The following is a 13,532-nucleotide window of genomic DNA, read 5'->3' on the forward strand; positions in this document are numbered from 1 at the left end:
GCGCTGTCTCTCTCTCTCTCTCTCTCTCTCTCTCTCTCTCTCTCTCTCTCTTCATGTATCGGGAGCAGATTGATTTCCCTTTCCTGTTTTGTTGCAGCCCAGCTCACTCCGGTTTGCTTCACGTTGCCGTTTGTGTGTTCCGTCTTGTCAGACACTGGTTTCAACGTGAGGTGAAATCTTGCGGCTTAGCATTTGGGTGAGGACTCTTTGATGCTTTTGGTACCTATATGATATACATACACATACACACACATCCGATTACACATTAACAATGAACAAAATTTAAATATATACATATTTTAGAAGGTATTATAGTATTACAAAATTAGGTACGGCTGTAGAGTCTAAAGCACAGTTGTCAAAGTCAAGGCCCAGGGGCCAGATCTGGCCCGCCAAGTCATTTTATGTGGCCCAAGAAAGCAAATCAAGCATGTCAAGTTCCACGATGCTGGCTAAAGTCTGAACCAAAATTTCAAATTGTCATATGTAATCCACAATAACAGTCATTATTCTTGACTTTTGATTTTAAAACTAGTTATTCATAAATTTGTTGTGCGCTGTGTATGTAATATGTGGAGGTGATTAAACATTTATATGGTTTTCCAAAATTCATAACAGCCCTCCAAGGCAAACTGTAACTACAATGTGGCCCGCGACAAAAATGAGTTTGACACCCCTGGTCTAAAGAGAACCCATTTAAGAGTTATACTACATGATGATAACAAATATCACTTATTACTGATAATGTAACAAGAGGCTTCAATCTACAAAAGCTAGGTTATTATTTTGGTTGCAGATTTATCGATTGTTGCAGCCATATCTTTCATTGAGGATATTAGTATTTTTTTTTTTGTTTTTTTTTTTTTAATATTAATGAAAATGAGTTCCTGGATTTGGATATCTGTTTGAATGCAACCGAAACTAACGTGAACTTGGTTCACACAGACTTCAATTCTGTTGACTGTGCAAAGCATGCATTATTTTGGTCAAAAAACAAAAGAAGAGAATGGAAGTGTACAAAAAAAAATAAATTGTGATACTAACTTGCTAATAACCATTTGTATCTCCCGGTTCTCCTCGTCTCTCAAATTCCGGAGAACCTGCTCCAAGATAGGAAGCTCCAAGTTCAAATACTGGGCCACCTGGCAGATTTAAATTGGCAGGGGAAAAAAAAAAAAATCATAAAAATGTGTTCTGTAGGAAATCTTGCACATTAGTAAGATGATACTGATGAATTCCAATCATTTCAATCATTGAGTGCCTCAGGGATGCCTGTCACCAGATATTTTGTAATTTTGGAGTATAGTATACTGTCTAGGTGCATTTCTATAGCGTGATGCTCTCACATCATTGCTGACTTCCTCTTCATTCATGTCCATCAAAAATATCTTCATGGTGTCGTCCGAGGGTCCCTGTAGGATGCGCTCCCATAGCGGCTGGTCCTTGTTGCTCATCTTCCTCTTTTCTAGAAAAAAACAACTTGAACTTAAACAAGCCACTGAAGCATTTGATGGTGGGAACTTTTTGAGTTTAGCTGATGACACGACATTGAGATAACAAACCAAGCTTACCGCCACTTTGGTGAACACAGTATAGTGCAAACTCCTGAGGGTCATTCTCTATCTGTGAGGTTAGCATGCAAGGAAAATATAGATACTTTATAAAAAGTCTGTCATATAAAATAATCAAGTCCAAATTGATGACAGTGCAGTCAGTCCATCAAATTACAGTCCAAAGACATTAACAGAACACGTTTTGTTGATGAATATCGATTTCACTACCCGGCTCACCTTGAATTTGTTCAGTAGCTGTTCGATGACTTGGTTTGTGGTCATGCTACTCGTAATGCGGACTTTGGTCGCGGTGCCAAAGCAAGGGGTGAAGATGGATGTCTAGGAAAACAAAGAGATGTTGAGGAGCAATCTCGCCGACCCCGGTTACTAGCAACAAAACAAACCTTACTACAGACGTACCTTATAGTTATAAAAGTGTCCATTGATAGAAAAGCGGTGCTGCCGCTCTCTTTCTCTTTGTGCCGCTGACTTGCCTCGGCGACTCCTCCTCTTGACCAGCGAGGCATCGCTCATGCAGCGGAACAGGTTGGACTCGGACTCCAGCTCGCAGCTCTTCTGCCTCAAAGGACGGAGTGTTGTGGTCTCATAAATGGTGCCTTCAGAATACGCAAAGCATGGAAAATAATCGGAAAATGGGTCGAGGTGTAGCTCGAAATAATCATTTGAAAAGATATGTTGACCCCTTCACTTATTCACTGTTTAAATAGAGTACTCTAGAAGTCCATTTTAAACATGTACTAAAATCAGTATCATAAAATTATAGTCATAGGTTTCATTAAAATTATAATTTAAAAAAAGATTAGGTCCAAAAAATGTTGCTAGAAATCAAAGTGACAAAAACTAGTCAACCTGGTAGAGGATTTTTGCTGACTGTTTCATGTGCCGTGCCAGCTATCTCATCTATCTGGTGCAGGTCGAGAAACTCCCCCCATCGTGACATGCCCCTGCCAAGACACAAGCTTGCAAATTTCATGGACACAATCGCAACAAAGTTGTACTGCGAAGGACGAGCACTTCAGAGTGGAACAAAAGGCCGGTATTCCAAAAGGCTGAAAGTGTCCAAAAAGTGTACAAAACCAACATGGCTCTTGCAACTTTGCTCTATTTATCGGCGAAAAAGAAAATCCAAAATGGAAATCCACCTCCTGTTTCCAGGTGGACTGACTGGGCTGACTGGGTCAAATGAGATCAGGGGAGCAAAAGGAGTCGTCTGTTTCTCATCCTGGATTTTCAGCCGTATGGGTCGTCGGATTCCCCAGCAGATATTTAGGAAGCCTTCTACGACCACTTCCCCGCCATCATGCTGCTTAAGGATCAAACCGACAAACAATAGCATCAGGCATTATTTTAAGGACAAAGATCAAAATGACACCTGATTAAAATGGTCACAGCATTTGATGCACTTTAAAATGCAGTGTCTCCAAAGCGTGGCTTGAGGGCCATTTGTGGCCGACCATCCATTTTTCAGCGGCCTGCAACAGATCCTAAAAATTTGATTTGAGACGTCCACGCAAGACAACTCATATTTGCACCAATGGTTAGTTTGGACGTCCATGCAAGACAACTCATATTTGCACCAATGGTTAGTTTGGAACAGGGGTGCCCAAACTTTTTGGACAGAAGATCGACTTTTCGATCAAACAACCTCCTGCGATCGACCCTTTACCGCGCACACACGTACACACGCACGCCATGATGAGCAACAGCCTGACATGGAGTCATGCGACGCACTTTTGCAGCCTGTTAACTATCATCGCTCACACGTACAATATTAAAGTGCTTCCCTCGGCCCGCTAGATTCCTATTCTTTGCCCGTGCCCTCGGTGAATTGTACACGAAACAAACTCTGAATGAGAATAATGATAACGATAAAAGATACAGCGTAACAGCTCTGATCACTAGCTGCAATTGCAGACTGCTGAGCGCTAACAACTTCCGGTGACGCAGGTCACGCACCACCGTGGGTTATTTTATTTTATTTTTTTAAATACTTTTTGTGAAAATGAGACTGGTGGGATGATTAGGGTGCAGTGTACATTAACACACAAAAAAGCATTTCTAACATGCACAACGACACATAAATGGTTGTTTGTTTTTTTTTTCTCCTCTACACCCCTCGCGATCGACTTGGGACCAGTCCGCGATCTACCGGTCGATCGCGATCGACGTAATGGGCACCCCTGGTTTGGAGTCTTCACTTGAGTGCTTGATTTTGCTGAATTGAACCTGGTATATTAACCCTTTCAGGCACAACTAATGATAACCTGTAACCTGATAAGCTGTCCACTGAAGTAACCGCCGTCCCTGAATGGGTTAATATAAGAATACAGTATACTTATTGTTGTGGTGGCAGTTTGTGGTTGTGTTAAGATACGCGAGGACAACATCTCAGAAGCACCTCAGTGCAATACGGTGCAGTTTTACAAAACATCACTGGCAGGCATAATCAACAAATAAATATTACAAGCAAATAATATTCTACTTTTAGACGAGCAGAGTGTGTAACATGACGATTGCTACCTGGAAGTAACTGAGATGCAGTTGAGTTTGGTCCTTGAGGAAGCAATTGTAGGTGTTGATCAACGAGAGAAACTCTGCTCTAAAATCGGCAGCGATGGATCACAAACATAACAACATCGAGAAATTTAATTCAATCAAACAAGGAGGTGGAAAAACAGATTCGAGTACCATCATAAGAGTACTTTCTCTCAGTGAACCCACCTGGACAGAGTCCTCCCATCTCCTGCCTGGATCAGTGGAAGCAGACCTGCCTCGTTCATCTCTGATAGCATCAACTACTGCACAAAAACACAAAAGCAATCAGATGGAAAGTGTGCAGCGAGCAGGCCAAAACAAAGCCAACCCGAGGTTGGAAAAAAGAAGCAAACACACACACACACACACACACGCACACACACACACACACACACACACACACACAAAAAAAGCAGTGGACGTGTGCTTGTCGTTGCTGCACATGATGCTAAAAACAGATGCAAACGAATGATCGATTCCCACATGCACACACAAAAAATGCATTTCATCTTACGTTTAGTATCCCACCAACTTGACGCTCCTTTCTTCGGTTTTCTTTGTCTGAGGCTCTTTCTTCTCTTTGAGTGTCAACTATTTCTCTCTCTCTCTTTCGCTCTCTCTCTCCCTCTGTAGTTTTTGTGTTATATTTATCTCCTTCTCTCTCGATGCCACAGCCTTCACTCTCATACTCTCTTGGAGAGTTAATAACAGTACAGTACTCCACCCAGTAACCAGTGATGACAGTGTGGACTGTTTATCCTTCAGCCAGAACCACTGAATCGTACTGGTATATGCACCAGTGCTCGCTCTCTGTATCCATTCCTTTATTTTTTTCCTTTCTCCCTTGCCTCAGTGACACGACGTTAGAACATCGCCATTTGCCTCTCCGCAGTGCTGTCTCAGCACGTTTGCTGCTAAGAAACATCCCAAGTATTTAGTAGTTGTCACCGGCAACCCACGACTCCCCCCCTATTTGACCGACTTTTTCACAATGTGCATTTCATGCAAGAGAGAGCAACATTGTTTGTTGAGAGTAAAAGAAGCGTGTCAACATTTTGAAAAAGAAAATGGTTAAAGGAAAATCTTCTAAATGCAGAAATAATTAGTCAGACTTGTGTGATACAATCTTGTCTCATGGGCTAAATTCAATGTTTAAATATGCTGAACTCATTTTGATTGCCTTAGTTTGAGCATGTGGCCTTCATGCCGTTTGACTGTAAAATAAGGCTTACAGAAAATTAAGTCACTGCATGTTGCCCCACTAAGGAACGGTTAAGGACAAAAGGAAAAAAAATGCATCCCTTCATCATTTTGTTACTTGTCATTTTTCCATTTGCAGTCAACTTGTAATAATTATAGGCTGCTGCTGTATGGTGCTGTATAGCAGATTGGAATCGAGTTCCCTGTTGTGTCGGCAGAGGGAGGAAGAGGATCAGGTCGAAATTAGAATGCTCAGATTTTTGGTTGATCCTCTTTTCCACTTTGATTATTGAATGAATACAGAAAGTCGACATGTTCAATTGGATTGCATACATTTAAAGTCCCGCCCCCATGAGCTTGTGTTGATGACGCGAGAGTGAATTTGGACTTTGTCAAGTCTTAGCATGTAGGCTCAGGCCTGGAGCAAATAAATCACACCCATGATGTTCCCACCTACATTGTGTGTGTGTGTGTGGGGGGGGGGGCACAAACATGTTAAAAGTGTGTGTGAAACAAGTGATGAAATGCACGTGAGAGAGTTGAAAACAAACATCATTCTTTACACAAAGCAGTGTTTATGTGTGCCATCACAGGGCGGTAAACATAAAATTGAATCTTTGTGGAATTATTACTGTTTTTAAGAGTGAGTTAGGTAAAACTCATACTAAATAATCTAAATACCTAGCTAATGTTTTTTTTTTTTTTTCCGAACTGGCCATCAAAACGATGTGATCCAATTATGTTGGCTGCAATATTTTATACCATTAAATAAAATGTGTTGTTTGCAAAGCTGTAAAGAAAGAAAGAAGGTGAGTTCCATAGTGACACACCCAGTTTCTTTTTACCTCTTTCCTCTCTACATGGAATTCCCCTCTCATCTTTCTCTTACAAGTGTCTAGTCATAGTTTTCGCTCTTCGTAAGTTCAAAAAAATAAAAAGGTTATTAAACTGGACATAAATGACTGAATGACCAACTTTCAACTTTCCAAATCCTTGATGGTATCACCTGTTTTATTCAAAAGTAGATTAGATGCTAAACCGAAATAAAGAAATAGATGTACTGTATGCCTGTATGTAAACTGAAAGGTTGCTGGAACAATTTTTAAGTCAACTAAGGTACAAAACGCGTATGATATAAAGATCAGTCCTACCTGACAGGCAATTAAATTTCCCAATGTTTAAATATGACTTTCTTCATGTTTGACCTATTCTACTTTGAGTTCGTGCGTGTGTTGAGAGGTCCAGAGTGCAGCATGAGGATCTCAGGTATCAAAATGCAACAACTGGTTAATAATTGCCGGAGGTAGGGAAGAAAGGTAGGGCATGACTGACACCAAACCCGACTTGCCTTTTCTTTTGAAAGTGGGCTGTGCTGTACTACGTGTGCGCCTGTGTTGTTGTACATGATATCCAAACACAAGTGCAGGTCGATAACACTTTTCAAATACTGCTCCTCTTTTATATTGCGTCAGAATTTATACCTTGCACGGGAATTTTGCGCCGTATTCTACAATGTATTATTCCATGCTTCTTTTATTACTTTGTAAAAACTATCGATTCATGTGTTACTTGCAATGTTTTTTTTTTTAAGACAATGACGTTTCGCCTGTATGTGTTATGTACGTGTGCTTTTGGCATTTAAAGCCGACTTCCACCTCACCACCACTCTGAACAGGTTTATCAAAACACAAATTGGATGGGTGAGCGGTTCAATAAGTGGATAGAAATTTAAATGTCACTTCTATAGTTTCCGCACACGTTGACAGCATTGTCAATTTTAGCGCTATAGCACCATCCAGTGGTTGAACACTGTTAAAGCATGTTGTGACCGAGAGGGCATTGTGAGGACCTCTGTTAGCTCAATAGCCTACAACGCCATGCAATACCTCATGTTGTTCGACGACAGGCCCACAAATAAACACGATATAAATCCCGTACAGTAGATTATCAGATAAAAATGCCTGACTCAAAACTCCACTTGAATGACAAGAGCCGTATCTCAGCACAGTACCAAAATAGTCAGACTAACCTCTCAATGGTACAAACAATAGTTGACTACATCCGAAGTAGGAAAGATGAAAAGCCAATGAAGTGCCATTCCTTTCCTAAAATAAATCAGAGCATCAGGTCTGCAGGCAACAGGTGGACGCAAAGACCTCCTGCACCATATATGCAACGTGTCACATCGTAAATATGTGTATGCTTTCCAGTATGTTCTTTTGAAGAATATATATACAGACGTTCTGTACGACATTCAACAAAAGTGAAGTATAACTTGTTTAGATGTGCATTAACACATTTCGTGTTACATATCATATGAAATACATCCGTCCCATTGCCCTAAACATGCACTTTTTATTGTCTTTACAACTGTAAAGTTTAGTCAGCATTGTGTGGTTTGTCTGGTCTTCTTTTCATGTCCTGGTATAGTATGACTCGATGACTATTCATGACTCAAGCTGCTAAACCGTGGAGTGGTTCTGCAACACCGGAGCCTTTGGAGCTTTGAGTGTGGCTCCAAACTCTGTTGCGACCGCATTGTGAGGATAGCTCGCAGCTGCCGCCGTCACTCACAATGTTAACACACATTGAGGGAACTGGTCAGCGTTAAGCATGGCTGCCTGACTACTATGCCGATACACACTGACGAAACAAGAAGATATGGGAATATAAACATTTAGAATACACAAAACTGGGCCAAGGTGGCTTATTTCCAAGCCAGGATGAAGACTATGAGACTCATTTCAGTCTTGAAGATCCTCTTTCTTCTGGTTTTGGTCAGCTTGAGTAATGGTATCCAGAGAGGTAAGCGGAGCCTACATATGCTGAAAGTTTTTCCAAGTGACTTTTGAAGCCAATGTCAGTTAACATTGCGAAGCTCTACCCCGTTACATTTCTTTCCTTTGCGATGCTGGAATGATCACAGCAAAATGGAGACGTGAAAGGAAATATCGTGAGATGCGCCTTGTTCCCTGGCTTGCTAAATGCTACGAATGCGTGTAAACGACAGGATGTCACCCTGAGATCACCTGGTGATCACCACATCCTGCAAGGGCAAGAGGGGAAGATGTCCAATCCAATGATTTCCATGGTCAAGAATATTTACCACATACTTTAGAGAACAGTTGCTCACTCATATAGCTTTTTTTTTTTTTAATCACCAAATATAATTATTTGCCAGTGACTCAAAGACGGAAGTATTAAGCAAAACAACTTTCACAGAGTGCCACAGAATCATTGGATTGCAAAATTGAATGTGAGTAATTTTTAGGATCAAAACCGCTCGTGTGCCTTAATCAATGCATTACCCAAAAAATAAATGAATAAATAAATAAAAATGGAACTTCCAACAGAAAAACAAGCCTTCCATCTTTCTGACTGAACAAGTGCCATGGATAAAATCAAAGTTGACTGTTCCTAATGGAGACTCAAGCCAGATGCAAGTGTGTTTGTGTGTCATTTTTATTCCCGTCGCTGTTTGAACACGGAAACGCCGCTTCTGCTTTGCATTGGAAATAAGCGTGAAATATGTGAATTCATCCTTCTACTTGATCTCCAAAGAAATAATAATCTGCAAAGAGATTTAATTACGCATTGGAAAGTCCTCTTACAGTCAATATGAGATATTATGCTTGTTTGGAAGATTGTTGTGATTTTTATTTTCTGTGTTTAGTTAGAAGCCAGTTTGTTTTGCTCTACTTTGCTGGCTCTTTTTACAAGCTCTAATTCAAAAGGAGTGTGAGCAAACATTGTTTCCATTGTCGTTTCTTTGAATCTGTACTTTCTGACTCAATTGTGTTGTTTTGCGGGATTTTTAGAACTCAACCAGCAGGTACTCAAAACATCTGATTGTCTGCTACAAAATAACAAATCCCCTGCGTATTGCATGACAGCGTCAAAGGCCAATACAACGGCTGATGTGGCACGAAAATAAAACGGAAAAAAAAAAAATCCCTCGGGATGTATTAGAAATTACCACAAAGACCAAAGGAAACGGAAGTTCAAGGCTATTAATGTGCTCTATAAACAAGCACCAGCGTTTATTTATGTATTTTCGACCAATATTTGTTACTTTCTATGAAGGATGCATTGCTTTTTTTTTTTTTTTTTTTTTGATTTGATTTTTTATGCAATCTGTCCGGGGAGTGAAGCCCACTATAATAAAAGGTGACTCACCCAATGCGAAAATGCAACTTTCGGCATATTTTGCACTGTTGCACAAAAAGTTAATATCAACATGTAAACACAGACTCTGTTGTACTAAGGTTATTATTGTTATTATTTCAGGCAGTATGCATTTCAAACTGCGACGTAAACGCTAACAATGAGTATATGTCTCACTTTGGTTTGACCTGGATGAAGGCTATATTGCGTTGAAAATTTCACGTCAGCGTTTCAATGGCAGTCGCTCCCTTTCAGCAGTATTGACCAACAGTTTATCCCAAACAAAATAAATCTCACCCCTTCCTATTTAGTCCTCATTTTTTAACATTCTCGTTTCTTTTCATAAATTCTTCTCTTCACGTTCCCTTCTTCTCATGAGTTCGTACAAAGTTTAAAAATGCAAACCTGATGTCTCCGATCAGATAGACCTGGATGCGATTTCATCCCCAAGCTCCTACCACTGTCCTTGTTTGTCTTGGTGTCCTTCGCAATATATTCCCCAGACAAGAAATAAATATCTGAAAGCCGATCCCGTGTAACTTTCTCTTTTTCTCTCGCCTGACAAGTCATTCTCACTTCCTATTATGAATGAGGTGTTTGACAATGTGTCAGCGAAATCACTCTCGATGACTTCATCCTGTCTGAAATCTCAACAAAATAACGTTGCATAAAATATGCCACGGGAAAACAGATTCCCAACGTGCTTGATTTTACTGCGGTCGCATAAGCTGCAGACTCAGAAATGGAATCGAATGTGAATTTACTTCAGCGGTTCTCTTTCTAGCACCTCGTATACTTACCTTATTGGAGACGGTGGATGTACTACTGGATCACAACGCAACATTCATCTGTGAGGTAGAATCGCGACCTTCAGCTGACATCACATGGACCAAGAACAACCAGCCAATAATGTAAGTTTGACTTTTTTGTTTGGCGACAGCACTCTATTTTTTGATGGGGGGGGGGGGGGGGGTTGTTTGTTTTGTAGTCCAGCATCACTCGAAGAAATAATTCAAGTGACTCATCGATTCAAACCAAAACCAGTTCTCTGTTGACGAATGTGCATCCGTCATCGCCTTTCTGTAAAATTACGCCTGACACGGAGAAATGCTTTCATGCACATGTGGCTGTTGGTTTCCCGTGGTGTGTCATTGCAAAAGTTTGACAGGCATCTCATGGGATTCAACAAGGTTTGGAATCATCAAAGGAAATGCTGGCAAGGGCGTAGGAGTGCTCAACCAATCGAATAATTCAGAATCCCATGCGTTTCAAGTTATTTCCACCGATTGAAGAAATTGTTGTGATGGGGCGTTGCCAATGTTGTAATTGAATGTTTGTTGTCCTTGTCTGTCCTATTAGGTACTATGACTCCAGGTATCTTACTCGCGAACAGGGACAAATGCTTCTTATCCCTCATGCAAGAGAGAATGACAACGGAGAGTACTGCTGCCTCGCCACTAACGGAATTGGAGAGCCAGCCAAGAGCTGCGGAGCGCTCCAGTTAAAAATGAGTACGTCCGCTTCATTTTAAAAACTACCCCAAACACTTTTGATCGTAGCCGTTCAAGCTATCGATGATGGCAGAACCTTTGTAAAGGCCCTGAAATGAATGTTGTTGTCCTTTTTTTGAATCAGAGCCACAAATCAAGCGCCATCCAACAAATGTGACCCTTTTGGTTGAGTCCAAAGCAGTTTTGCCATGCGTTGCCCTTGGTAACCCAAAACCAGACATGTACTGGCTTAAAGATGATGAGCTCATTCAGGTAAAGGTGAATGTGCCCTATTTTTGTCTTTGAAATGTAGTCAGTCCAACACAGTGTCAACCTCTCTCAGGTCAGTGAGCGCGTCAATATTCTTGACTACGGTGCACTGAAGTTCAACTATATTCAGAAGGAAGACGCGGGGCAGTATCGATGTGTGGCAAGAAACAGCTTCGGTTCGGCGTTTTCCAAGCTTGCCACCATTGAAGTGCAAGGTAAGTATTCAACCTTGGTTTTATGACCTATAGATCAAGACTAAATAGACTCATGTACTTTCATTCAGCCCTAAATATAACACAAACTACCATTGGTCAAGTTGTGACAAACTGTCAACCTCATGGAAACGTATCAGATCAGCTTCATACTTTTTTTGCCACACACACATTTAAATATACATACGTGTGTGTGTGTGTGTGTGTGTGTGTGTGTGTGTGTGTGTGCGTGTTTGTGTGTTTGTGTGTGTGTGTGTGTGTGTGTGTGTGTGTGCTTTTAAGTAGATTTTTCTGTGAGGCAGGCGTGCTCCCGAGTAAACACATTTAAATTATTTTATTTAAGGTCGTTATCAACAAATATGGATGGACTGTGTTGTGTTGTGTTTGACTGATTATTGTTATAACTCTGCCATTGGTAAATTTATTGGAAAATATTATGTAATGCTCATCCTGGCTCCACCCTGAGCAAATGACACGTGGTGCTGTCAAAGAGAAGACATCGCTTATTCCTTGACTGGTGTAGCCAAGTTTTCAACAATGCCAAAAAAATGAGGCAGTTACAGCCAAGTGTCTCTTAACCATTTCCATATATTGAAGAAATAACCGTGAACACATGGAGACCGCTTTTATACATCAATTTTTGAAATAATCTTTCTGTGTGTGGTCTCTCTGTGACATTTTTAGCTCCAGCACGAATCCTGAAAGTTCCCAAGGAGAAGAGAGTAGCATATGGCAGCCAAATATCTCTGGAGTGTAATGCCACAGGAAATCCGATCCCCACCATCACCTGGTTAGAAAACGGGAATACGGTGAGTGGACTGCACGGAGTGCCAGACGCATGCAGTAAAATGCCTGCTGGTTTGAGCATATTTTACAATTTGAAGACATTGGCACATGTTGGTCACGGCTTGTTTTTGAATAGAAGCTCAATGATTTGAAATTGAACTTTGAACTTGTTAATGGCAATTTCATTGTCGTAAAGTAGTTCACAAAGTCATGCCAAGTAAATGTGCCCCGGCGAGGACTAGTTTGCCCTGGCTTTTTTTATGGAATACAAATGTGGTCGAGCATTCGTAGCCAATAACAATAATGGACCTTGGCCTCGGTTAAAAGTTGAGTCTTTCTTGAAGTGGGATCAAAGATTTTGCAAAGCTGTTTTTGTTTGGACATTGAACAACTTGGATGAGGCGTTTTGTTCACAATGACTCGCCAAAAGGATATCCACAGTTTTCAAAGAAAATACTCTGTGTTGATGTATCAGTACATCTACTTACGTCTGATAGTCCCACTGGGATATACACGACACGCATCCGTACAACAGACCCCGTAAGTACACTTGCACGATACATTACAAGTCAGTGTCAGCATTTACAAAGCTAATAATGCTCGGATTTGACTGGCACTCTCTGGGAGGTATTTATATTGGATGCAGATGCACTTAATTGCTGGTTGATGTCCGCACGGCTGCAGTCACGACAATTCAAAATAACTGAATCGTATGTAATGACTAGGTGAGCTGGATTCTGAACTGATTTATGCCCAACTCACCCCAAAAAAACCCAAACAAAAAACAATGCTTCGGTATGTTTTCAATTGGTAGTAAAACACTCAATAATTGTAACAATTCTTGGGATTTTTGTTGTGGTTCTGGGGTCGTAGTTCACCCGTGATTTGAAGAGACTCTGTACTGAATGCTTTGACCCGATTCATTGTTCACTGTCAATCGTATTGTAATTCAAGCATAGTTGAAGTTGACTATGCAACTAAACATGATGGAGCCAGTAAGGCAAAAAGCATGAACCTTATATAATATTCTGGCAGGCTTGGTGCTTGTTAAAAAAAAAAAAAAAAAAATGCCAGTAATGCTTGTGAATATGGCTTGCGTGTGTGTCTGCATATGTGTGTGTGAAAATGTTTCCTGGCAGCCTGTTGATTTAATTTATTTCAGCAACGCTGGCTAAAGATGATCCAAAAAACAGGGCCACGGATCACAAAAACTACAGGCATCGCTCAGTATAAAAGACACGCATTTGGTGTCACTACAAACGTGGTGTGAATTCTTGTACAATTAAAAAAAAAAAAAAAAA

The 13,532-nt window shown here is 40.7% G+C and overlaps 2 protein-coding genes across 5 annotated transcripts in view; one reads left to right on the forward strand and one right to left on the reverse strand.

Annotated features, from left to right (window-relative positions):
• Positions 1 to 30: 30 nt before the first annotated feature.
• Positions 31 to 6,578, reverse strand: rassf6 (Ras association domain family member 6). Of its 4 annotated transcripts, none has more exons than XM_019874068.1 (11): positions 6,461 to 6,578; positions 4,296 to 4,372; positions 4,095 to 4,173; positions 2,717 to 2,877; positions 2,424 to 2,518; positions 1,974 to 2,170; positions 1,791 to 1,892; positions 1,572 to 1,623; positions 1,347 to 1,465; positions 1,045 to 1,142; positions 31 to 223 (listed from the first exon to the last, which is right to left on the reverse strand). In XM_019874068.1, the coding sequence occupies exons 2-11, from the start codon at positions 4,364 to 4,366 to the stop codon at positions 148 to 150; spliced, it is 1,050 nt and encodes a 349-aa protein (XP_019729627.1). In that variant the 5' UTR covers positions 4,367 to 4,372; positions 6,461 to 6,578; the 3' UTR covers positions 31 to 147. The 4 variants fall into 4 exon arrangements, with proteins under 4 accessions (XP_019729627.1, XP_019729623.1, XP_019729624.1 ...); XM_019874064.1 differs by having other exon boundaries at positions 2,717 to 2,880; XM_019874065.1 differs by having other exon boundaries at positions 2,717 to 2,880; positions 4,296 to 4,369; positions 6,461 to 6,575.
• A 154-nt stretch (positions 6,579 to 6,732) lies between these two features.
• musk (muscle, skeletal, receptor tyrosine kinase) overlaps positions 6,733 to 13,532 on the forward strand; it is a 22,609-nt gene continuing 15,809 nt past the window's right edge. The window contains exons 1-6 of the mRNA XM_019874063.1: positions 6,733 to 8,114; positions 10,258 to 10,384; positions 10,833 to 10,984; positions 11,109 to 11,236; positions 11,307 to 11,448; positions 12,130 to 12,254. Coding sequence (XP_019729622.1) covers positions 8,033 to 8,114; positions 10,258 to 10,384; positions 10,833 to 10,984; positions 11,109 to 11,236; positions 11,307 to 11,448; positions 12,130 to 12,254 — 756 coding nt within the window. The 5' untranslated portion in view covers positions 6,733 to 8,032. The remainder of the gene's footprint in view (positions 8,115 to 10,257; positions 10,385 to 10,832; positions 10,985 to 11,108; positions 11,237 to 11,306; positions 11,449 to 12,129; positions 12,255 to 13,532) is intronic.

Source organism: Hippocampus comes, unplaced genomic scaffold (genome assembly GCF_001891065.2).
Source record: "Hippocampus comes isolate QL1 unplaced genomic scaffold, H_comes_QL1_v1.1 scaffold101, whole genome shotgun sequence".
NCBI lineage: Eukaryota > Metazoa > Chordata > Actinopteri > Syngnathiformes > Syngnathidae > Hippocampus > Hippocampus comes.

Coding starts and splice junctions, on each gene's coding strand:
- rassf6 (XM_019874064.1), bottom strand. CDS start 4,366: ATGCTATCAGAGATGAACGAGGCAGGTCTGCTTCCACTGATCCAGGCA. Junction 2,881..4,094: donor TGCATCTCAGTTACTTCCAG/GTAGCAATCGTC, acceptor TTGATCCTTAAG/CAGCATGATGGCGGGGAAGT. Junction 224..1,044: donor ATACAAATGGTTATTAGCAA/GTTAGTATCACA, acceptor TATATCATATAG/GTACCAAAAGCATCAAAGAG.